This window comes from Agelaius phoeniceus, chromosome 18, assembly GCF_051311805.1.
Source record: "Agelaius phoeniceus isolate bAgePho1 chromosome 18, bAgePho1.hap1, whole genome shotgun sequence".
Lineage (NCBI taxonomy): Eukaryota > Metazoa > Chordata > Aves > Passeriformes > Icteridae > Agelaius > Agelaius phoeniceus.
In genome coordinates this window covers 8,564,878-8,589,998 of record NC_135282.1, presented here as the reverse complement: position 1 = coordinate 8,589,998, position 25,121 = coordinate 8,564,878, and the positions used below count along the sequence as shown (strand labels likewise).

The window sequence follows — 25,121 nt, the reverse complement described above, 5'->3', positions numbered from 1 at the left end:
CGCACCGGGGGCGGGCTCGGCCCCGCACTCCTTCCCGCGGCGCGCAGCGGGACGGCGGCCGCGCTCCGCAGGGAAGGAAGGAGGGGACGGAGAAGATCCCCCCGCAGCCTGGCCCCCTCTCCCCGCCCTCAGCGCTCCCCCGGCCCGCCTAGGCCGCAGCCCTCCCCCCCTCTCCTAAAGACGGGGTGAGGCAGAAGAGGGGGACCCCAACCCCGTGCCTTTTCTGCTGCCCCCCTGCGCTCACCTGGAAGTGCTCCTGGAAGCGAATGGGCAGTATCTGGGCCATGGCTGGGGGCGAGCTCCCCGGGGCAGGGGCGCGGGGCAGGAGCGGGCGGTGAAACGGGGCGGCCGCCGGTGCTCCCCTCACGGCGGCGGAAGCGGCGCAGGCGCGGAGCCCTGGCTGGGATGGCGCCCGGCGCGCCCGCCGCTCTCCTCGGCCTCAGTGCGGGGCCGCTCACTCGCCGGGATCACTCCGCACCTCAGCCTGCCAGGGTCTCCTCAAATAGTCCCTCCCTGCCGCGCTTCTTCCTCCGCCCATCGCCGCCGCCTCTCTCCCGCCCTCACCCTCCCGCCCGACTCTGCCCCGCTATCTCTCACTCCCGCTGAGGGCGCGGGCTGGGGATGGGGCTGTGAGGAGCGGGTGGTCCCCGCCGCGGCTACGGCCAGCGGAGAGGGGCGGGAGGGGTTGTCAGAGTGCAGGTATCCCTCCGCTGCTGCCACACACGCTCACGTGACGCGGCCCCCTCCCCGGCTCCCTCCGGCGCTGCCCCCGGCCGACCCTCACCCCGGGCCGGGGCTCCTCCTGACCCCTCCTCACCCCAATCCCCCGGGGCTGCCCCCTGACCCACCCGATCCCCCGGCGCTCCTCCTGACCCACCCTCATACCCGCCCCCCGGGGTCCCCGCGGCCCCCCCTCACACCGGCTCTCGAGGCTTCTCCCTTGCCTTCCCCACAGCCGCGCGGCGGTGCCGGGGCGATGCTCCCCTCAGCGCCCCAGAGGTGAGGACTAAGACGGGGAACACCCAGGATCTGCCAGGTGGGCACTGGAAGCCGGGAGCCGCCTGCCTGGCATCTCTCGTAGTGGCTGCCTGTGCCAAAGTGCGACACTTCTCCTCCTTGACAGCCCCAGAACCCCCAAAGGCACTGGGTTCTGGCTGGGTCAGATGGTTGCTCTTGGCCCACCACCCACTGACTTATCCTAGTACCATGCGGGCTTTGCTCCCTGCAGTCATGCCCAAAGGTAGGTTCAAGGGGTTTATGACCAGTTACCAGCCATGAAAACCACCCAACTGTTCTGCCCTGTTCAATTTCTAAATAGAAATAGGGCTCCTTCCCCAAGAGTTGATGTTGTGAGTTGGAAGCTCTTCAATAACCGAGAAGTGAAGAGTCCAACATGTAAGAGATTCAACAGCAGTTTTTTTTTTTTACTCTCCCTCCTAGTCAGCCCATTAGCATTAGACGAGGAAGGTGAAGTTAATGTTAGTGCTATTATACTTCTCCTAAATTACAGTAATCCTTTGAGGTGGAAACAGCTGCAGTGGTACTGGCTCCAGCACTTTTATCCAGAGCATTGTATTGTTCACATTTTCCCAGAGAGCTCAGCTCTGGGAAACACAAGATTATAGGAGAATCTCTAATATAAAGCTGAACAAAGGACCCCTGAAGACTCAAAACCAGAGGCAGATTAAAACAATTTCATATACATTACAATTTAAACCTCATTATTTTCACTTAACCTCATTCATTTTTAATACATGGGAATTAATAAAACTGGGTTAAGTTTCCAAAGGGATAATAGGCATGGTTTGCTGAGACACCTGGGTTCCTACTGGCACACAGAGTCACAGGCTGCAGCCATGGGGATCCCTTGGTGAAGAATGGTCTAGAGTGGACTGAGGTAGGAATGAGAGGCTGCTAAAGCCCCATCCCTGCAGAAATCTGGGATCTGTAGCTCTCCCCAGAGGACTCAGGATCTGGGTTATGCACCACAGTCTGGTCTCTCAAAAGAATGAAGAAAAACTGGAGGTAAAGTGGAGACAACCTTTATGTGGCCCAAAGGGGTTTGAGTAGCATCTGCTCTGTAGGTTAGTAAGTTGCAGTTTAATTTTGGTGGTTATGAGTTCTAAATGAGGGCAAGTGAGCAGTGCTGCAGAGACAGACTACCAGTGGGACATCAGGACATATTTGTCACCAGCTCATTTTGGTACAGTGAGTCTGTCAACTTCTCTCCCTCACGTTCACTTTATGGATGCTAATTAATTACATCTAGAGCTCCTATTTTTGCTAATTTATATCTATTGCTTAAAAAAACCCAAAAAAAACCCCAAAAAACAAACCACATGTTTTCATCACTTATTGTACAAATTAAGTTGTGCCTCTTAAGTAGTGTACATAGTTATAAGAGATATATTTTTATATCATTAATATTTTAAAGAAAATTATGACAAAGAGGCAACATATTTGTCTCTGAAATATTTTTATTATTAAGAATTACAAAGTCACTGTGTACTGTGTGCAATCTTAGTAGTCTGGCACTAGACTGCTGCCATGAACTGGAAAGATCACTGGCTAAGGAAACCAAGGCTCTTTTAAAGTATAATTAAAATTAAAGGTCTGTTATATTTCTTCACTTCAATTTTAATAATATAATCTTTCATGCCCACTCCCAGCTGGCCAAATCCTAATTACAGCATCCCATAATTTCTGTAGTAAAAAAAGTATCTCACTTTATGTAAAAATGCTTTGCCACACTTCTGTCTGCTGATGTCTTTCTCATTTGTACTTTGCACTGCTGTGTTTAAGTATCTGTCCTTTATAAGACCTGGCTTTGCTGATCCCAAGGGTTGCATTCTTTGCAAGTGTGATTGGCTCTGAAGAGTGAGCTGAACGTGTTGGGACATTTTGGCACAAATCAAAAAACCAGGAAAAGTATTTTGCCATATTTTCTCTATTCTGCAGCCTGCTGAGCTTCCACAGCTAAAGAAACTGACCTCTGTACTGTCAGCTGTGTGCATGGATGTTTTAACTGAGCCTTTTAACCTTGTTTTCTATATTTAGTTTGGGGTCTCTCAATAAAAAGGCACTACTGGCCTTATTTAAGGTATTTTTCCTACAGTCTATAGTCTGTTAAAAGGGAATGTAAAAGGTCTCTAATGGTTTGCTGTGTTGGTGCCCCTGTGATTAGCTGACTGCTACTCCCCTGCTCCTTCATCCAAGGCAGAGCCACAGCAGCCAGCAGCTGAGAGGGGTGTAATCCCTAGCAATCCTTTAACAATGCAAATGGAAAAGCTCCTGGTAAATGTTTCTCTATTTTTTCAGAAGTTGCTCTCATCCAAATATTTGGGTTTCTGGCTCATCCTATGGATGGCAGCCTGATGCTCTTTTTCCAGTGTTTGAGAAGAGCTATATTCTTGTCTTGGAGGGGCTGTTATTTACATGGAAAAATGTTGTATGTACGTTCCCAGTCTTCTTCCCACAGAATCAGCCAAGGAAGTCTCACTGAAAAAAGCAATGTGCATTTCTCTTAAATGTTTCTCTCGGGTTCTTGCTCAACAACATCCGTTCAAATCACTGCTTAACTACACAAGTGTTCAATTTCCAAATGTTTGGCCACTTTCCTGTTTTGATTCAAGAAGGTAAAAAAGTCACTGGCACATCTTCTGGCCCATATGAGAAAGGATCCACTACAGGAGACCTTCGTGAGTGGGAACACCCAAACACTTGGAGTGTTCCTCAAATTGCAGCTCCAAGAAACAAGGAATCTGTGGGTTGGACTTGCACATCCTTGTGCACGATCACTGCAAACTGCTGGAGAGCTGCTGCATGTGGCAGAGCACTGAACACAGGATGTTGATCCACATCTGTTCTCAGCTGATGAGTGCTGCCTGGCACTGTCAGAGCATCAGCGTTTTGCCTAACAGATAAATGCAAACCTTGGGAATGCTGGCTCAGCACAAAGATGTTTTGGTGCAGCAATGATAGCGTGTCACAACAACTCATAAAGTTCTGATTTGGTCTCTTGTGGAGAAAATTTGCATTTCATGCATCTCAAGGCCCTATCTGACTGCCCTGCTTGCTTGAGAATCCAGTTTGAAATTGTACTCCTTGTTTTTCAAACCACACCCTCGCTCCTTGGACTCCTTTCCAGCTGTCTCCTGGAGACGGCGGAGCCTGCCCCTTTCCTTCCCTCTCTCTGTTCTCTCTCCTTCCAGCAAACTCCTTGCTGCTGAGTCAAGAACTGTCTTCTATCACTGTCTCCCTTCCAGAACTGACTCCTTGTACATGTCCCACAGTCCTTCATTTTACTGCAAAGCTCCATTCAAATCATGCTCTTTTGGCCTGGAATTCAATTATCCTTTTCCATCTGTTCTTACTGAATGCATAACTCTGGGTCATACAAAGCACTCTGAGGCTCTGGATGAGTTTCTTCTGTGGTTTTTGGAAGTCATTGTGCAAGCTCCTGAGAGCAAGCTGGTAAAAATTGTGATGTTTTTGAAGTAGTTATTTGAAATGTAAAGATTGTTGTGGAATTGTTTAATATGTAATTATTTAATGTCTAATTTATTCTTTGACAAGAGAATGGTGTTATACACACTTAGCATTTCAAGACAGTCCTGTTATGGTGGATTTTACTCTTGGCATATCACTTTATGAATTTACTTCAGTATGTGAGACTCCATCCTGTATTCTCTGCACATGAAAGCTCTGCTGGAGATTGTCATCTCCATCAGCAGAATCTGATAGCATTTAATGTCAGAATGAACAGGAGTGTCTAAAGCACTGCAGACTGGAGGTCTTCAGGTTCCCCACAGAGAATGCCATGGTGATACACAATTTACCTGCAATGTGCAAACAATATGTTTCTCTTGCCTTCCAGGAGCATTTCCATTTCAAGGAGCTATTTCTGTTCATGAACAGAACAGCAGCATCGATGCTCTCTGTGCATTTGTAGAGTTGTTTGCTCCTCCCTGGCACTGCTGTTCTTCAGGCTTTGCAGCACAGGTGCTGAATTCCTTGCATGGCAGTTTCTTAGCTGAAATTGCAACTCCTCCAGCCCAGCCTTGTAAAAACAGGGATGTAGTGGTCAGTGATGCAAAGCTGGATAAAGGGCAGGAGAGTCAACATCTGTCTTCGAAATCCTGACAAATGCATCAGGGCTGCATCCTACATCAACCTTTTTAGAAGCTGAATTCCTCCAGAGTGTTTTCTCTGGCAGCTCATTCATCAAGCAGGTAGAGAGTGAATGTGTTCTTTGGAAGTATGAGCAATGGCAAGAGATGAGGCAGCCCATATAAATCCAGCGTGCATCTCTTTCTAATTTCACTAGGTTTGGAACAACAGAATCCAAGCTATGTTTGTATATAGACCAAGTAAAATTTTAGCCTAAAGTATCTGATCCTTAATTAACATTTGGGAGCAGAACTAGTCAGTGTGCATAAACAGGGGATGAGAAAGGGCTGGAAAGGACCTGGAGGGGTCTTCTGGTTATCATGAGCGTCCTACAGCCTGGCCAATATTGTCCAATTGCAGATGAATAGGGTGATTTGAGAAATGCTGAATATATTGGCTGTTAGGGCCTTTTAGCTATTTCCTTTGAAATAGACCCTTGAGAGGGAAAACCTCAGTGTTCATTTTCTTAACATTATTCTATTATCCAGGAAAGAGAATGAAGCCAAGAAAAGCAGTTACTGGTAAACCATAGGGATGGTAAACAGACCTTTTATTTTCTAAAGGGTATTTACAGGATATTTCCCATTCTCCTACTCCTGGAAAGAAGTACTCTCTAAATTCATAATCTGAGAATTTCCCCCATCTTCAGAAGGAAGAAGTCTTTATGAGAGTGCTTTTGCCATGTTTACCTGTGTCCTTTTCCCCAACACAGTCAGTTTTGAGATCATTGGCCAAATTCAACCATATGTGATACAGAGGAATGAGCTCAAAAGGTACTGGATTCCAGCAAGTTTCATGAAACAGGCAGCCAGAATGGAGAGACTTTTATTTAGAAGGAATGGCTGAGGTGGGAATTCAGCTTTTATTGGCAAATTTATGAAGCAGTCAGTGCAAATCATGAAAAAAAATATCTTTGACCAAGGACAGTACCTTCTTGAGTTAGTTTTATTGTTCATAAAATATTTTTGTTCCCTTTTCTTATGCCCAAATTCCTGTTTTTATATGAATCTGTACCTTTGCATTAGCTTTAAATATAGGTTCAAAAATCCTATCCCAAAACCACCATTATTTTCTGAACTGTGTTCTCCCCTTCAAAAACAGGTTTTTGTTAGACCATGTAATGCTGTTTTATGTAACACAAAGGCCCTGGGTATTTTTTTTCTTCTATCAGCTTATAGAACTTCAGGATGCTGAAGATAAAAGTCACTCTCATTTTTTTATTCACTCCTGGCTTTCTCTGTCTGGAGTTCTGGTACAGGTTTGAATGGACATTCTCTGCATTTCTTGTTTCTTAATGACATGTACGACCTGACTGTAGCAGACTGGCTTTTCTGGAACTTCAGTCTTAACTAGAATATTCAAGATACAAGCACAACACAAAGATATTTCCCAGAGAGGTTGGGAAATCACACATTTACTACCTTTTAGATTATGGACAACAAACAAGATGGCTGAGCTGGAATAAAATGTAGGCAAGCACAGGCTTACAAGCTGGAAGACCTCATAATGAAATGTCTACCTAAAAAAAAATCCTACTAGTGCTCAGTGCCTAAAAGGCAGAAGAATACGTCAGCATTTTGCAACCCTGTCACTAGAATGAATTTAGATGACACAAGATGAAGGCAGACATGCCCCTTTCTGCCAGAGCTTTCAGTGTAACTGATGCTACTTTGTGAAGGATGTTGAAAAAAGGGAGAAAACCTGTGCAGAGGCGTTAACAAGCACCAGAGGGAATTTACAATGCTGTCTTTTTAGAATATAATTAATCTTTTTAGAAAGATCTTCCTGAATTTAAAGAGTATTTGGTACTTTCTACTTTTCTAAAGGCCCAAGGGATGCCCTGAAACATAAAAAATTACATCATATTTTTGGCAAACTGTGCTGTTCCAGATATGTAGTGTTTCTTAAGCTAACACAAAAAATGCAAGGGGAAGCATACAAAGTGCTAGCTAAATCATTTATTTAGCATTTTGTTGTCATGTTTCTTTGCAGATTTTTGGTCCTTATAATGGAAAAAAATGTGATCTAATTAAGTACTAATTTCAAAAAGAATATATGAAGATTCTTATGGAGTAGCTTTTAGTTGCCTCCTGCTTTCTATACCAAGCCATACTGCATCCAGGAAGCAAAGGGATGATTTCTACCCCCAGTGCCAGAATTTTCCCTCTTTCACCTTAGCTCTCCACAAGTCATTTGCTCCAACTCAACCAGAGTCCAGTGCTTAAATTCTAGATGGAGTAAGGCTGGAGCTACAGCACATCAAAAGTGGGTAATCTTTGTATGTTTCTACCCATATAATGAGGACTGAAACATGTTAATAACAAGCAGCTCTTCTTCTGTTTCTTTGGTCATGCTGGAAGAGGCAAACTAAAGAATTGAAAGAAACATGTTTAGTGTTAAGAAATAAGCACTTTCACGGGCCCCAAAGATCTTTAAATATGTGCATATTTCTCTCCTAGCTCAGAATGTGACTGAGACAGCACATGATATGTTGCCTGATGCAAGAACTATGTTCAGTTAATGCATATTGCCAAGTCTGTGTCTGCAAACAGGAGCTTGATTTGCTATGTCTGGGCTGTGACTGGTCTTACTCCTTCATAAAGGCAGCAAAATAGCAGAATACATAGTAGAATACAGGGAAGTCTTGAGCTTTTTGATCAATTCTAGAACAAGGGTAGTCAAATCTAGGCCATAGGATTAAAACACAGCCTGAATCCACTTTCATTTGTGACATAAACATTTTGGAATGGTCTGTCCTTTCCCAGTCCACCCACTCATGTTAAAAAATGATGTGGTTGGATGTGCTGACGATGCCAAAGGTCATGGTCAGCTCTGGGCAAGGTCTGGTTAGGCAGAGCTTTCTGAGGTCCTGCCTAACCAGAGACCTGTGTGTTAGACCTTTTCACAAGTGTGTTACCTCCTCAGCTGCTGGCTTACAAAACAACAAGGCAGCATCTATGACACTGTTGATCTCAGATATCACTTCCTCTGTCATCTCCATTCATAGTTACATATGACATGCAGAATTATTTTCAGCTCTACTTGGCTTGCATGTAATCCAGCTTTGCAGCTCCCCCCTGGACTCTGTAGATACAACAGCAGGAAGAAGCCACCTCTTGTCCCTTTGGGCCAGGAGGACATGCCAAACATCAATGTGGATGTGTTCCTGAAGACCAAACTGCTTTCTGTAAGTCTGCTCACAGACTTCATAATCCATCTGGTTTCTGTAAAATGCAGTTATTTACAGCAAAGGTCACTTTACAGTACAGTAGCTGCTGTTTATGTTGCTATTTCTGATGAGGCTCAATATTGTCTATTTTTCATTCTATCTCAATGCTGCCTTTAATTGCCTCTTTCCAGCAGATTTATGTATTATCCCTCCCGGCTGTTCACACACAGACTTCCCCTTACTTGGCAATCTTCCAGTCATTCCGTACTACAGAGGTACTAAAACAGCAGAGCAGTTGATGAGAGTTAAAATAAAACTGCATTATGTTGTACTACATGGCCTACAGCTGACTGAGCAATTGGGCAACAGAGCATCTGAGACTCAGCAGAAGTTCTCTTCCTTCTCTTGATTTCTCATTTTATACTTTCAGGCAGGTACAAAAAAAGGTGGTAGAGGCTTAACAAATGTATCTTGAAATGTTATCTAATGCCTTTATTTATCACTACTCCAGGGAAGGGTATGTTGGAATTAATGATTCTCTCAAATAACAAACGAAAATTGTTCTCACAGGAATCAGCTCCATAACCCTGACACTTGAGACACGTGGGGAAGCAGAGACATTCCCTGGAGATCTCCTGGGGTCCTTAGCACAGCCAGGCTGACTCAGTAGTACATCTGCATGTGCCCAACTGCAAAGATACAAGGAACCTTAATGGTTTTACTGTGGTGCTCAACATAAATACACACCTATTTCCTAAATCAGTACATTCTTAGTTTAAGGCTCCAGTGTCTTGCTGTTAAATGCAGCCAGACCCCACTGCTCTGTCATTGCCAGTAGCTGATGGTGTCCAGTAACACGTGGAAACCAGCAAGGGGGGGCTGTGTCCCACAGAAGAGCTGCTGTGGTTGTGCTCTTCACCCTGCATCACTTGGGCACAGGTGAAGCCCTCGGGCTCCTGGCAGGCTGCCACTGTAAGCACAGCTGGCTTGAGTGGAGAGTAAGGCCTCAATATTGCATTTCAAACACTGATTAGTAAAGCAGGTGATTGAAAAAAAAAGGTGTTTGTTTAGCTTATGGGGATTGGAAAAGAAAACAGCTCCAGGAATCCAAAGCTGGAAATGCTACAGCAGTTGGGTACATGGGATTCCTCTGAATGAGCTTCCCTCCCTCCAGTTTTGGCTGCAAGGATGAAAGTCTTTCTCAGACAAGTGCTCAACAAGCACCTGAAATCCAGCTCAAAGAAAGCCATTCAAAAGGGTCAAGAGAGAGGATTCATGCAGTAAAATAAATACCTGGAGATGGAAAAATCTTTCTCCATTTTTCCTCCCACATGTTTTGGAATTATTGTGCCAGGAAATTATTAAATCACACAAGTTTCAGTAATGAATGTATTGCTTGGGTGGCATGGAAAATTGCTGAGGGATATGGCTTAAGGAAAATAACTTTCCAAAGTCAGTGACGAAAGATCAGATGGATGAGCAGGACCACAGCTTATATGGACTTCTGAAAATAGAACTGGTATGGTACTGAAATAGTACTGGTACAACTAATCTCTACTGCAAAAAAATTCAGAAGCCAAGTTCCTCCCTTCACATCCGAGTAAGAACCTACCTGAAGGTCAAGACATTCACAGGTTTTCTACCATCACCAAATTTGGGACCACACAAATACCACAAGAAAGGTTTCAAAAAGGTTTGTATCTTTTTTTGCCTTACTCCTGTTTCACCTGTCCCATGTTCATGCATACATCCAGTTATTGATATTCCTGATAATACCAAATACTGTGGCAAGGTTACTTTTTAAGCAACATCTGGAATTATTTTATCGTCACAAATAAATTCTTTTGCAAAAATAAATGCTTGTTTACAAATAACATAGAAATGTCATGCCCTCTTTTGTTCTCAGAAAACAAAACCCACCAGCTGCAAAATTATGTCCATGCTGGTACAAATTTAACAGAGTAGGTCCTGTGTTTGAACAGATATTAAGGGGGAAGAGCATCAATGAAGTTGTAATAAAAAAAATTTGGGGAATAAATGCAACAACTCTTCATGAACAATAAGCACCTTTATTGACTGTCTTGCCATTCAACACTCATTGCATTCAATCTCTTCAACTGCTGAACTACAGTCCAGTTTAGCATTTAAATAAAAGATAATGCAATTTGACTTGTACAAAAAGTGTTATACCTGGGTGGTACAGAATTAAAGTTCTATTTAAAAAAGCCATAGACACAAATAATCACTACCTGTGATTTGAAAATTAAGTCCTATGTGTTTCAAAGTAAAAATTAACACATATCCTCCATATGATGTTATGCTTGTAAAAATGCCTACAAAAATGTTTGTTCAGAAGGCAGACTGGTTGGAAAGTATTTTCTATTTCACCATTTAACAAATGACATCACTTCACAAGAACTACTAGGCAGCAAAATATTTCAGGTGAATTTCACACATTAGAAGAACCCCCGACATCATCATGTCCCAATGGTTTCAGTAGGGGCCATACAGCTCAGCACAGCAAAAAAATCTGTGTAGTACAGTCTAAAATTCAGCTACATATCATTTGTTACAAGATTTAATTCAGTGCTCAGGAAATTTAAAAATCAAATACACCTAGGAGTCTAGTCATCAGATACTGGTTATTCCCATTCTTTTTCCTTGCTGCTTTTAGAATTTTATATCCGAGTTATGAAGGGCATATGCTACTTCCCAGTGTTTAAGATCTCTTCCAAATTAATTAGCAAACTTTTTGAGAAACTGGAAATTTGCTTTTTATAAAGAATACTTAAAATGTTTTCTTTTTCTGACATCTTCTTCTGACCTTATTAAACTTCTACCCAAGCCAATAAAATTAACCAGAGCTATTTTGCTGCAAGAACACCAGCTTATATGCCAACATGAATATGCAGGCAAAATAATTTATTTTATCAAAAATTAGCACATGAGTGCAAATAAAACTTCTGAAAGTCCTGGACTCTACACAGTTTAAGTTTTTCAACAGTATCCAAGAAGAAATAAAAGTCCATCTGAGGAAACGGTGAGAAAAGCTACTGAAGTAAATCCTTCACTATACATGCAAAATGGCATTTCCTGGAAAAACAAAAATCATGTGGTTATTTTCCTTTTCCTGTAGGATGGAAAATTATTCCAAGAGGTAAAAAACATCATCACTATTATAAAATAGTGGTGTCTCCTCATGTCAGTTGGACTAAAGTTTGTTATCAGCAAAAATCAATATGAAAGCAGAGACAAGCAATTCAGTTTGTAGCAGAAATTCTTTTATATCCATGCACCATTTTTTCCCCTGAAAAAAAAACCCAGTGTGGGAAATGATCCTTTAAAACAAGGCCATTAAAACCAAACCAAAATAATCAACAGAGCAAGAAAACCTAAGGAAAGGCAGGCATACATTACTGAGGCAGTGGATGGGATTGTTAGGAGGAATTAGACCTCTGAATAGATTCCACATGGCTGAGATCCTGGGTTTCTGCTCTGCTTGGATCAGGGCATTCTCAAAGCACAAACAGGGATTTATTTTTTATTTCCCTTCCCTGCCTGTGTTTTTAAAGGCATCAAAGATATCCAGGATGCATTGGTTATTTCATAAAGCCAATACAACCAAACGTTTGCTCAAAACCTTGAGTTAATTCTGTGAAGTCATTTAGACTAAAAATGGAATAGCTTACATCAGAAAGGCAGCACAGTTCACCCTTAAATCAAAGATTTTTGCTTGGATTCAAGGTTCAGATTTCTTACCACACATAACACAACCAGATCCTTCAGTGACATTTTTCCTTCATATGCCATAACTTAGTCAAGAAAGTCTCACTCAGTGTCCACCCTTGTTATCAGAGCAAACACTGAGTTGTGACCCAGTTGTTTACAGGTGAAGGCAGATTTCACACTAAAAGGAGTGTTAATTAAACAAACAAGATACTAAACCAGGTATAATCAAAATTTTGATCTTCCTTCACTGAGGTACTTAACATATGAACACTAGCAAGTATATAATTTACAAAATAAATGTATCAGCTATCTTGAGACATCAAATTATATAATTAATAAATATTCTAAGAGAGTAGGATAATTAATCATGGTATAAACCCAAATAGTAAAATGATATATTAATATTAATAGGCTATTTATGATTCTTTATGTGCATAAATGATACAAACTGAAAAATTAAAAAGCAATTAAAGGTACTCAATTGCTCTTGAAGTTTTATGACCCTCCAAAAGAGATGTTTTATGGGGGGGACTGAAATCAATGCCATCAGTAACAAAGGGAACAGAGGCTCACCTTAAATCTAATTCAGAACTCAACCCTGCCTGTTTGCCAGAAATAGTATTTTTTCCATAATACTATGCCCAATAAGTGTAACTTTTTTAGTGATTTATTTTTCTACGAGTGAACTTTCTGGAGACACAGTAAAACAAGAAAGGCTCAGTTTCTCTTATCTCCTTAACAATTGGATGCACCTTATGGCAAGTGAGCTCAAGGAAACACATCCCTTGAAAAAGGAATGAGTGGGGTGTGAATGTGACATTGTGAGGGGGACAAGCTTGACAGCCCTGAACACCAAAGTCTTTCTTTAATTTATAAGGCAATGTGGCACTAGTTCAAAAGAAGAAACAATCTCTTCCTAGCCACACACTGTCACCTGTGATGTTCCAATACTGACACAGGTCCCTTGGCCTCTCCAAACAGGAGTTCCTTGCTTGTTTCCAAGACAGACAGCAAGTTCTCACTGTCATGTCTTCAGGCTGGAGCAGAATTGTGATTTTGTTCTACAGTGACCCTTACAAAAGAACAAAACAAAGTGAAAGCCCAAATTCTATCTGGAAGACTCAAGAAAGGTTTTAGGTTTTTCTTCATTTGCAGGAATTATTCATACCTGCTGAGCCAATGTGAACCATAGTGGAGTTTCTTCACAGTCACATTAATTAGCAAAGCCCAGCATCTGCTCTAGCTTTAATCACATCTGAAATAAATGTAAAGAACAGTCTTCTACAATCTGCTTGTGCTATCAGATCAACTCTCCATTTCTAAAATGGAAGCTGATTTTTCAAATAACCACCTAAATGAATAAGGTGAGAAAGAGCAGAAAATTAAAAACAGATGGTGACCATTTCTGCAAAAGAATCTTTAGGAGCACACACATTTAAGTCCTGATTTTGTTACCCAAACATTTTGGGTCACTGTCAATGAACATTTCTTGCAGACCAGAAGATACCCTTAGAGATCTTTACTGACAAGACTGTAAAAGCAAAAGTATTTAGTTACCCAAACATAAAAACCACAATCTGTGGATGCACCATTTGGGCAAAATCATCTTAAGAAAGGGAACACACACAGGATATTACCATTACTGCATGACACCCTTGGTATTTTACAACTTCCACAGAACAGTTCATTCCTTAAGCCCCAGAAATGCTGCAGAACAGTCACTTAAAAATATTTTTACAGCTGGAAATCAGCATTTTTTCTGAATTTAACATATCCGTAGGTAAACAGAATTAGCAACATTTCTTCTGAACAAAGCAGCACTTTCTGTTCCCCCTGCCCCCTCCCCAAAACAGAGGCAAAAATGCAGTTCCTTTTCTCATCACACTCCCAGCTAAGGACACTGCAGCTCTGTGGAGTGTGAATCCCTCCACGCACACAACGTGGTTACACAACTGAGGGGGCACCTGACCCAGTGCTGGGGGATTCCACTCCACACGCACTTTTCCCATATAGACTAAGAGGAAATGTAAAATATTGTGCTGACTTAAGGCTATGTAATTTTAATGCCAAAAGAACCAGGAACAGAGCAGAAAAAAGAGAGAAACAGATACCGCCCAAGATTTTTTTAAGAGATCGGTTGAGATGAGGCATTCAGGATGAACCAACACTGAACAAAAGAAATTCTAAAAATCCTTTAAAGCTGTCGGACTTTCCTATCAGTGTTTTTAATGTTGACATCCAGCGTCTCTACTTTCTTTGTGAGCCGATCCAACATATCATCCTGCTCTTCTATCTCCGTCTGCAGGCCAAGAGCAAGGCTTTTCAGGCGGCTCAGCCCAGAAGACATCTCATCTGTCAGGGTAGAGAGGGACCATCAGGAATCAAAGTGCTGAAACACAGATGATCTACATGGACACTATCAGGATTCCTTCTTCTCCAAAAGCCTGGGTTAGAAAACGTTAGATACAATTCCTCAAGTGTGAGTGTTTCCCTGAAATAGAGGAAGCACTGGTATGTTCATAGTTTACTGTTACTACCAGAAATGGTCACTTCCTCCTTTTTTAATCTTACATTTGCTGTTAAGCAAATGCTTAACACCAAACTGGATCTTTATCACAAGACATACCCTGTAATGTAGTTTTTACCTTTTTTAAAAAAATGTATCTCTTAAAAAATTTGGTCCATATATTCTCTGCTCAGCATACACAGTATGCTCACTACCTCAATTGTTTTTCTTTAAAATTCATGCAGAGATGAGACCAGTGCACTGAAGATTTAAGCAGTTATCTATTACAGATTAAAAACTTCCATTTCTAGATTTTCTAAGCGACCAAAAGGTGAGAATTTCATTGTATGATTGATTGGTATAAATGCTTCTTCAAGTTAGTAAGTTTGCCACAGCTTGTGAACAGAAAAAATGGGCTTCCACTAGCTCTTATGACCAATTATTTCTCTTTGATTTATTCCTTTCTGATTTTTCCCCAACCTCTTCTTTCTGGGTCAGCTACACAGTGACACATGTAAGCAAACAGGCACTTTTTCTACATGCTACACAACAAAGGAAGGCAAACTCAGTTGGATGGTTTTGAGAAGTAATAAAAGAAATGCAGCAAATCCACAAATTTAATATTTAGTGTCTTTCAGTTCTTAGCAACTTTTAACAAAACATGTACTTCAAGAGCTGTGCATTGCTTTAAATTATTTGGGTCTAAACTGATGAACCACGTATATAGTTTTGAAATGCTAATACAAGCAAATGATTTTTTAATTATCATCAAATTTTACACATTAACTAAACAAAAAAGTGTGGGCAATATATCACTTAATAATTCTATCTAACTTAGGAATCAAAAATTCCCAGTTGTATGACACCAAACAGCTTCAGTTTCCTCACTCACCTAAGTTGGTATCAATTTTCTGGTGGTAAGCTCGCAGTTGTTGGTTCTTTGGGTAGGCATCACTTTGCACTGAAGAAACTAAATCTGCTCTGTTGAAGTCATTGTCTGTTATAAGTATAGAGTACAGAATATTATATAATGAAAAAAAAGCATGTGAGAAGAGGTTTTGAAGTTTTAGCAAAGCTGTTAAAAATTAGTTTGCACACAGCTACCAGGTAATCACACAACCAGAGTACCAGCTGTCTATAGGCCAGCTCAAAATGAACACTTAAGCTACAATTATTCTCTTTTGGGTTGCCACTTGTAGTTCTGGCAGGGAGCTGGGAGAGAAAAGCAAACCGAGCCCCCTGCGCCCACCAGGGCGGGACCGAGGGCTGGGACGGTCACCGGCACCAAGGGCTGAGGCGGCCGGAGCCGCTCTGCCCTCTGCTGGACAGAGCTCGGCACTGCACGGACTGGGAAGCCTCCATTCCCTTACTCACACATCATCATCATCATCATCGATATCCTGCTGCTTTCCCACTCTTACTGCGTGAAATAACCCAGGCTCACTTGATAAAGAAACAGTTATTTGGTTGGGAAAAGCCCTCACAGAAGTTAACAGATTAAGAGGAGGAGGAATGAGGCCAAACTCCATACACCAGCCTCTGAGAATCAAGAAATAGCTTCTGTATGAAGGGTTAGAATCCATGTCTGAAATAACAATGACAAAGTATTTGAAAACTATGATAAATAATGGTTAAAAGGAGAACCTCTGAGTGTGCAACATTTTGGCAAACTTAGGGAAACCCTGTCTGGACACCCTGTGCATTCTCTGCAAATATAAGCACTGGGTGCTTTTAGCCTCTAGCACGTATAACATCTTCACTTTGGAGATAAAGATTTGAATGGAAACAATTCCCTAGAATTCAAAGCATGAAGGCTGGGATACAATCTCCAGATGTTAGGCAGCAAGGTAAATCAGCATCTGGGCAGGCTGAAGGGTCTCTGCCATCATCACTCTCCAAGTTTGCCCTACATAGATGGCAGGCATTCAGTGCAAAATAAAGTTAACAACAAACCTGAATTATCTAGCTTCCTTAAATTTGGATGGCTTTCCTGGTATTTTGACTCTTGTTCTTTACTAGACATCATTGCTTCTTTTAACCTGTAAAAAAAAAAAAAAAAAAAAAAAAAAAAAAAAAAAAAAAAGAAAGCCTTACTATTGACCTTGGCATAAAGAAAAAAGGGAAAAAAGGCTGCTAGATCACCTCAGGAAACAATGAAAACAATTCCCTAGAATTCAAAGCATTCAAAGCATGAAGGCTGGGATACAAATCTCCAGGAGATTTGTCAGGAGTTTACAGGAGTTTGAAAGAACCAACAGATGTTTTATTTTCTGATTTTCTGGTGACATTTCAGAGATGCTAAGGGAGACAAGACCAGATAAAAAGTTTATGTCACTTGCCTGCTGTTAGCATAATATTCAGGGGCTCCATTCTGCTCTGGCTTGCTCTCTGGTGGTTTGGCTTTGAAGTAGTTTACCAAGCCCCCCCAGACACTCTTGATGCTGTTGATGTGCCTTTGACTCGTTTTCAAGTCCTGGTCCATTTTATCCACCATCTGCTCCGTGCGCTTCAGAGCCTCTCCCTGCCGGACGAGCTCCTGAGGGCATTGACAGAAACAGATTTGACATTGACAGAGAGAACAGACCATAGAGCCAGGATAAACTGAGACACCAAACAATTAACACTAAAGGGGACACTCTGAAGGAAAATAACAGCATTCTGTGCAGATCTGTGCAGATTATTTCTGAGGGCAAACAGCTTTTTCCCTCGCTCCCCTTCCTCCAGGGATTTCAATCAACAGTTGCTTGTCAGGCACTGCATTAAGCAGCTGTAAAATCCTCATCCCTGTGACATGCTGGGTTCCTGGCACCTACCACAAACAATCCAGGAGTTTTCTGTACTAGTCTTTTGTAAAGCTGATATTTTCATCTATGGCTGACCACCAGATGGGTGATGTGGTGGAAATACACAGGTTTATGGCAGGGGAATGAGCAAGCAGGAAAATTTCTAGTTATGAATGGCACCTTAACTGGGAAAGGATTCTATTTTCATCTTACTAGGATGTTTCTGATAATTTAGAAATAAAATAAGCAAAGGAAATAAACAGAATTTCTTCAGACTTCAGGAATATTTTAGTTAATTTGAGCAGTGTAGGATTTAGGAATCTTCCTGTATAGAAGTACATTATTTTCTAATTCAGCAGCACAAGCGCTATTCCAAAGTAATCCAAAGATTAATGCTGGCAGGAAAGTTGCCTGCAGCTACCAGCAGTGCAAAACAAAGAACTTGTGTTCATATTCTTGCTAAAGTCTGGAAAATTTTAGTTGAATATTCTCTTTTTCCCCCTCTCAATAAAGCACAAACACACAGACTTCAAGTTTTACCACAGGCCCTGTGTCAAGCCTGAATTCTTGATTCCTCATTTGTGATTTCCTGGGCAAACAAATCACGAGTCTGAAAGTTCACAGAAGTCCCACCAAGAGCCCTCTGAGGATAAGGACTGGCTGCAGCTTGGGGATGCTCTGGGGTTAATTTAGGCAACCACATCACCCAAGGAACATCCCATTATAGCAGGTGACACAATGGACAGGAGCTGAGCCCGAGCACAAAGTGCTGAAACAGGGCCCGAGGAATGAAGGAAATGATTAATCAGGGTGAACTGAAGCACATCACAAACAACTAACAGGGAAGGGCCTTCATCTACCCAAGAGAACTGCTAAAAACTTTTTGTCAGCTAAAAATCAGTAAGAACTGCTGAAAGCAGCTGAAAACACAGCCGAGCCCCAGCCTCAGTACTGCCCAGACGCACAAGCTGTAACCGGGATTTTTCCCTCAAAACCCAGACGCCACCACCCAGAAAACACAGGGACGGGTTGGCTGGAAAAGCCCGAGTAAAGAGGCATTTCAGGAATCTGGCCGGGGGACAGGGAGAAGAAGACTCCCCTCCCGGAGGGGGGAGCGCAGGGGCAGCGCTCGGGCCCCGCGGCCGCTCCCGGCCCGACCCACCTCGGAGGTGGCCACGCCGATGCGCTCGGACTCGTAGAGCAGCGACAGGGAGCGGGTGGTGCTGTCGGCGGTGGCGGCGGTGCGGCGCAGCACCTCCTGCTGCAGGTACCGCTGCCGCTCCGCGCCGCCCGCCCCGCCGGGACCCGCCGGCGCCACATCCTCCTCCTCGTCCTCCGCAAACGGGTTGTAGCTCCTCGGGAGCGCCGACATGGCGCCGCCGACCGCGAGAGTGTCCGCGGGGAGTCCTCACGGAACCCCCGAGCCCCCACCTCGGGCCACGGCCGCTCCGCTGCTTCCGCCTACGGCACCGAGCGCCGGGCGGAAGCGCTGGGCGCAGCCACCGAGCGCCTCCCCCCCGCGGGGCGGGGTGAGCGCGCCGCAGCGCCGCTGGTGGACAGGCGGCTGCTGGGCGGAACTATTGTGGCGGGGGGTGAGGGGAGGGAAATACGTGGAGGGATGGCTGCGTAGGGAGGGGCGCGGGCAGGGAGGGCGGGCCACCGGGCGGAAGTGAAGCCGCGCCGGGCGCTGCCATCTTTGCGGCGTGATTGGTCGGTCGTGTTCTCGCGGGAGCCGCTGTTCTCGCGGGCGGGGGCGGAGCGAGCTGGCCGGCGCCGTTCCCGCACAACATGGCGGCCGCGGCGGTGGCGGCGGCAGCGGCGGCTGCGGCCACGGCGGCCACGGCGGCGGCGGCCGGAACGGCGGCTGCCACGGCCGGGACCGCCGCGGCTCCCTCCGCGGGCCCTGCGGGGCGCGGGAGCAGCCCGGCCACTGCGCGCGGCTTCTACTTCAACACGGTGCTGTCGCTGGCGCGGTCGCTGGCGGTGCAGAACCCGGCGCCTCTGGAGAAGGTGAGGGGTGTTTGTGGGGAGGGGCCGTCACGCGTGGGGCGCTGCGTGTGTGCTGGTTGCGGGGCTGTCACGCGTGGAAGCTGCGTGTGGCGGGGGGGCCGTGCGCGGGAGGAGTGGCCCCTGTGTGCACAGGAGTCCCGGGCAGCCCACCCTGTGCCGTTCGTGGCCCCTGCTGGGCACTGTTCGTGCCGTGAGGGGTGTCCGGTCCCCCCTGGCACTGTCACGCGTGGGAAGCGGGCTGGGGGCACTGAACGTGCCCGCGGGCCGGGAGATGCCCCGAGGGCTCTGCCCTGCCTGGGCGGGGCTGTCTGTGGGCTCTGAGGGGGTTCTGTCAGCCCCGCTTCGTCCGTCCCTGCCTTCGAGGCAGCCGGGCCTCAGGGATGCTCGTGTGGACCAGCTTCACCCAAAAATTTGGGTCAGCAGCGCACCCTCGGGGCAAGGAACTGGATCTTGCTGCGTGCCCCCCAAATTTGTAGAATATAGTCTTGTGGGAATAATTAGTCTCAACCTAATTAGGGCTGGTGGCTTTCCTCCACGTATCTGGTTAAATCCAGGCGACGCAATCAGTGCCGGGTGAAATGTGGGTGAGATAAAGCTGTGCTGAGGGGAGAACCGCGGGGATCCCTGTGAGGGCAGTGCCCTCCCCCCGAGGGGCTGCCCACCGCAGGGATGGACAGCCTGGTGTGCTGGGTCTGGACACCAAGTGACAGCATGTCCGAATTGCGTCAGGCAGCAATCGTGACTAAATAGCTGAAAAAAGCTCTGTGCTGATGAAAACTATAGTGCTTGTTCTGGGCCAGCTGTTGCAGCCTTCTTTTCTTATTTCTTGTTCTGGAAATGTTCCACTGGTGTGGCAGCCAATGGTGAGTAATTTTTCTGTGCCCTGCTGTTGGTTCACAAATATCCAGAGATTTTTTTTTCCCCAATTTGACAGAATACAACGGTTCAATGACAGTAACAGCTCATATCTATCTAGCCAGAGTTGCTCACTCATGTTATTGTAAATGTAACCTGATGTGGAACACATGTATCAGCAGTCATCTTCCAAAGTTCATATTTCCTCTACTGTATTTTATAGTGAGCAAGAGGATTATCTGTGTTGTGCTACAGGTCTTGAAATTAGGAGGTCTGGCAGCTGAAGGACCAGAACCTTGAATTCCACTGAGCATCCCGTCAATTTTTCTGATCCTCTAGGGACTTTGTTTCTTGCTTGAGAAGTTTTGAGGTGGGATGTTCAGAGAGTTATCTAAATAGGAAGTGACTTGGCATTCAAACATAGGTGAGTCAATCATAGTTATTTATTATGAAGGGCCTTTCTAGATAGTATTTATTAACATTAAGGAACATTAACATCAAGGAAATTTGTAAAAAGACAAGATACTTGTTGCATTTTCCCATTTGTTAACAATTCCGTAGAATAACAAAGTATTTGGGAGGTTTGATGTATTCTTTAAATGTGTGTTTGTTAAGTATGGAGTAAAGTAATAGGTGAATAGTGGGAGAATATTAATTCTGAATACTTAATCTGTTACATTGAAAGGATTTGAGCAGGAGTCATACACAGGTTGGTAACAGTTAATTGTTCAATGCTGTATATGTAGGAGGCATTGGTGCAGCTGTATCAAGGCTCCATCCACCTATTTTTTGCTTACAAGAATTGAGTAAATATAATAAACGTGCCTGCTGTACATTTCCTGCACATCTGAAAGTGAAGTAGTGGAACGAAGGCTTTATCATACTTCAGCACTTTGATCAAGTGTTGAAGAAAACCTTTAAATTGACCGACATTGTAGTAAAAATGTTTCATATCTACTTGAGATTTTTCTGCCTTTTTCTGGTTTCTGTCATTCCTCACTCTTTCCTGGCCCTTGGATATATCTCTGAGATTGATGACTGAAAGAGGGTAACATTGCCAAATGTATCCCAGAAGGTGGAGAGACCACTGTGCACTTCAAACAAGCTTCAATTTGGTTTCCAATCTTGTTCCACTGTTCTTTCCCTCTACTGTTTTTCAGGTACAAAAGCTGCTCTGTATGTGTCCAGTGGATTTCCATGGGATTTTCCAGTTGGATGAACGTCGCAGGGATGCTGTTATTGCTTTAGGAATCTTCCTAATTGAATCTGACCTTCAGGTATTTTTCCCACTTAGGCTACCTATTTACTTTCAAAGATCTTGGATTAATTCAAGTTTAGCTGTTCAATGAATGAAAAGTTGGTATTTGGTCTTCATAAAAGTAGATAAAAAGATCAGACATAAGAGATGGATGCATGTCAGGAGAGCCATGGCACTGCCACAGCCAAACAGCTGTTGTGTTATCTGGTCATCATGCCTTAAGCAGAGAAAGGAAAGAGTATCCAGCAGGATTTACTCAAACCAGGTGTGTCATGGCATGTTCTTCCCACATGATCCTGACTGACAGGGATGCACTCCTGAAGGCCAGGTTTGCAATAGGCCCTTTCATGCCAGGATAAACAGACAGACAGACAGGGCACACAGGCTGCATTGTACACAAGCATCCCTTCTGTGTCTGCCAGCAGGGCCAGCACAAGCTGCTTCTCTTCCCTTTGACTGCTGGGCCTGGTATTGTTCTGTCTAGAGGAGGGGAAGCATGGACAGAGTTCCAGGTCCAATGCTGTTAGACCTCACTTTAAATTCTTTTGTATTGCTAAGGTTTGCATCAAGCCTGAATTGCCTCCTATTTAGTACCCATGTGCTATGGTTGCATGGATATTATTGACCTTGTTCTTTTTCCTTTTTGTGTTTGGTTGGGTTTTTTATATAAGGCAGCTGTGCTGTGCTTTGATTTGCAGGTGAGGGAGCTGAAGTGTTACATGGATGTGTTAAGTGGCTTGTGTAAGGCCCTGGGATGTGTCACATGTACTGAATTGGTACTGGCACTCTGAATTTTAGCTGTCTTAAATTTATTTTGGGAGCTTACTGTCAGTTAATAAAGTGTTTGGGGTTAGATACTGTTCTGGACTTCTCCAGCTTTTACAGAGAATGAACTGTTGCCTGGAGTGAAAGGCTCGGATTTAAGGCACTGAATTGGGTTACTTTCATTTGCTTGTTTTGAAATCAGTTTTGCAATAGTCAAGAAGCCTGTGGAGTAATCATTAGAAGCAAGTTCTGTGTGTTAATGTAATTTTACCGTACCTCTAAAATATCTTGAGATTATATGGTTCAGCATTTTTTCTCCTTTTTAAATAGAATATTTTTTCTTTAGCACAAGGACCATGTGGTTCCTTACCTTCTGCGACTCCTGAAGGGCCTTCCCAAAGTGCAGTGGATAGAAGAAAGCAATGCACGGAAAGGCAGAGGTGATGTTTGGAGTTTTTGATCTTTGTCATGGAATGCCAGCCAGGAGATAGACATAGCAAAGGTTGTTCAGGACATGACTCAAGGGGAGGGGAGAAGTCCTGCTATGTTCTTACTTAGTTCCTGGCTTGATGTCTTTTAATATTGATTTTCTTTAGAAGCCAAAGGAAGTTGAATAGATCCCTGTTTTCCTGCTTTGCTGCTTTTGATGAATTGCAGTTTCCAAATAGTTCTGTGTTCGATTTATTTTGTTACTAAACTGGAGAAGATTGTGTAGTAGCCACAGTAGGAGAGTGGAACATGAGATTTGTTGCTCTACTTTTAGCTTTGATGCTTAGTTGCTGTTTAAACCACTTCATTCTTTGCTTCCTTAATGTAAGAATACTTTCATACAGTATTACATAATTAAGGTTTCTTTCTGATAAGCTGAAAGCCTGGGATGGTTTTTAATTCTGATTTTTTCTTTTAACATTTATGCTGAAATTAGGATGGTTAGAGTGCTTCTAAATTTTGTATGCATTACTGTTTTTGTCTACAGTCTGCCTCAGAACTTTGACATGAGAGTCACTTGTGTCTTCTTGCTTTGTTATAGTTTGCTCTTTCTATGTTGGCTCTCTCTAACAAGGCTTAAGTGGCTGATTTTCTCTTGATTACTTTGCAGGTTTGCTTCCAGTGGCAGAAAACTTCAGCTTCTGCTTAGTGACCTTGTTATCTGACGTGGCTTACAGGGATGCATCTTTCCGAGAGCAGGTGGAGTTGGAGTTTGTGCTGTTGTATTACCCAGATCTCCAGTGCTGCAGTCCTCACCAATGTCTGGAGGAGAGCACAGCTGCTCCCTGTCAGCAAGGGGCTGATTGCCTTAGTGTGTGCACTGATGCATTAATTTGCTTGTGTTAGTAGTCGAGTACCTACAGGATATTCATAGGTCTGCAGTTACTTTTGGGTGTCAGTTGCTGAGCCCAGAGTTTAAAATTCCAGTTTTGATACTGAGGTTGGGAGTGCTGCACTTTGTAGTACTTGCAGCTCACTGCAGATTTTACAGGAGAAGCTCTGTAGCCTGAGTGAAGGCAATGTAATCTTTTAGTCACACAACATTAAGAAATCGTCACAGAGGTGCTTACGTTAATGTTTACAAGTTTCATTTGTTAGAATGATCTGGTGTAAGATAACGATATCTCTTTACCAAAAGATATTTTTGTATGTCTGTCTTGATGACTTTAGATCGTGGATACAGTCCTACAAGTAATGCAGTTCCTGTTGGGAATGTGCCAGACACCACAAATGCATGATAAAGGTAGTGATAAAATTGTTACTGTATTTGTAATTCCTGTCCTCTGAACTTCTCTTGTGTGTGTTTGCTGGTTATCAGGATCAATCCTGAGAAGTGAGTTTTGTCTTTCAGCTTCCCTTAGCACTTCTCTGTTCTGTTTGTTGCTGACTGGAAAATACAGAAGCAGAATTGTAGTCATTTGTGATGCTTTCATGGTTTTTCCTCTGCTTGTACAAATCAATTGTTGTAAAACAGTTTAGGCAAAAACAGTTTAGTGAAGTGGTAGCAAAACCATGAAGAGGAAGTTCTACTGTTAATTGCTGTTATATGTGTTTTTCTTTTCCAGAATATTTATGCAAGTATGCAGTGCCCTGCCTGATAGGAATTTCTCGAGCCTTTGGTCGCTACAGCAATTCAGAGGAGGCTCTCCTTTCAAAGCTTTTTCCTAAAATTCCCCCACATTCCCTGAGAGTTCCAGAAGAGCTCGAAGGAATTCGCCGTCGATCCTTCAATGATTTCAGATCAATTCTTCCCAGTTCTCTGCTCACTGTTTGCCAGGAAGGAACGCTGAAGAGAAAGGCTAGCAGTGTATGCAGCATCACCCAGGTGTGTATGACTTGCTCTGAGTTGGAGTCAGCACTGAGATGATTTCTCAGTCTCAGTGGAGTTAAGACTTAAGCCTGGATGTGCAGCATCTCTTAACACATTGTTTGAGCAGATACAAATGTCTTTATTATGGTTCTACAGCTGAGTTTCAAAATAGTTTTGTAGTTTCTAGAATTACAGAACAAGCAGTGACAGTTCAAGCAGTGACAAGTAGCAACTGTACTAGTAAATCTTTACATGGAGCATTTGGCAAATCCCATTCCTTGTGTTATTATCATTAAAAGGCATTGTAATGTATATGTGTAAAATCGAGAAGCTGGCACTTAATGGCTGAAGTTTTCAGAAGAGGATACAGGAGCTCTTCCTGGTTTCACCAGGAGCTGTAGATGTTCATTGTCTTGGGGGAAGACTGGATTCAGATTGTGGTTTGAAACTACAGTTTCATAGTAGAGGAGTCATCACTGATCTCTTCCCTTTAGCCAAAAGCACTGAACTGGCTTTTTTTAACTTCCCATTTTTGGCTGGAATTGAGCTGTCAGACCCAGCACTATGTAGTTCCTGTT

The 25,121-nt window shown here is 43.6% G+C and overlaps 3 protein-coding genes across 6 annotated transcripts in view; 1 reads left to right on the top strand and 2 right to left on the bottom strand.

Moving 5' to 3' along the window:
- CLTCL1 (clathrin heavy chain like 1) overlaps window positions 1–546 on the bottom strand; it is a 34,824-nt gene extending 34,278 nt beyond the window's left edge. Inside the window, exon 1 of one of the 3 annotated variants that reach the window (XM_077188073.1) lies at window positions 245–546. In XM_077188073.1, coding sequence (XP_077044188.1) covers window positions 245–286 — 42 coding nt within the window. In that variant the 5' untranslated portion in view covers window positions 287–546. The remainder of the gene's footprint in view (window positions 1–244) is intronic. The other 2 variants (XM_054645841.2, XM_054645842.2) reach the window with 2 other exon arrangements.
- A 9,841-nt stretch (window positions 547–10,387) lies between these two features.
- Window positions 10,388–18,905, bottom strand: SNAP29 (synaptosome associated protein 29). The gene is made up of 5 exons (XM_054645480.2): window positions 18,519–18,905; window positions 16,913–17,109; window positions 16,527–16,612; window positions 15,466–15,570; window positions 10,388–14,419 (listed from the first exon to the last, which is right to left on the bottom strand). Exons 1-5 carry the CDS (start codon window positions 18,726–18,728, stop codon window positions 14,262–14,264), a joined length of 756 nt encoding a protein of 251 aa, XP_054501455.2. The 5' UTR covers window positions 18,729–18,905; the 3' UTR covers window positions 10,388–14,261.
- A 210-nt stretch (window positions 18,906–19,115) lies between these two features.
- The window catches only part of PI4KA (phosphatidylinositol 4-kinase alpha), a 54,573-nt gene continuing 48,567 nt past the window's right edge, over window positions 19,116–25,121 (top strand). For both annotated transcript variants that reach the window (XM_054646094.2, XM_054646092.2), the window contains exons 1-6: window positions 19,116–19,366; window positions 21,382–21,498; window positions 22,591–22,684; window positions 23,344–23,432; window positions 23,904–23,976; window positions 24,299–24,558. In XM_054646094.2, coding sequence (XP_054502069.2) covers window positions 19,145–19,366; window positions 21,382–21,498; window positions 22,591–22,684; window positions 23,344–23,432; window positions 23,904–23,976; window positions 24,299–24,558 — 855 coding nt within the window. In that variant the 5' untranslated portion in view covers window positions 19,116–19,144. The remainder of the gene's footprint in view (window positions 19,367–21,381; window positions 21,499–22,590; window positions 22,685–23,343; window positions 23,433–23,903; window positions 23,977–24,298; window positions 24,559–25,121) is intronic.

Excerpts from the sequence above, each read along its gene's own strand:
- SNAP29 (XM_054645480.2), bottom strand. The coding sequence starts at position 18,728 with ATGTCGGCGCTCCCGAGGAGCTACAACCCGTTTGCGGAGGACGAGGAG. Across the intron at positions 17,110-18,518 it reads TCGGCGTGGCCACCTCCGAG|GAGCTCGTCCGGCAGGGAGA; the intron begins GTGGGTCGGGCC and ends CAATGCCCTCAG. Across the intron at positions 15,571-16,526 it reads AAGGAAGCTAGATAATTCAG|ACAATGACTTCAACAGAGCA; the intron begins GTTTGTTGTTAA and ends TACTTATAACAG.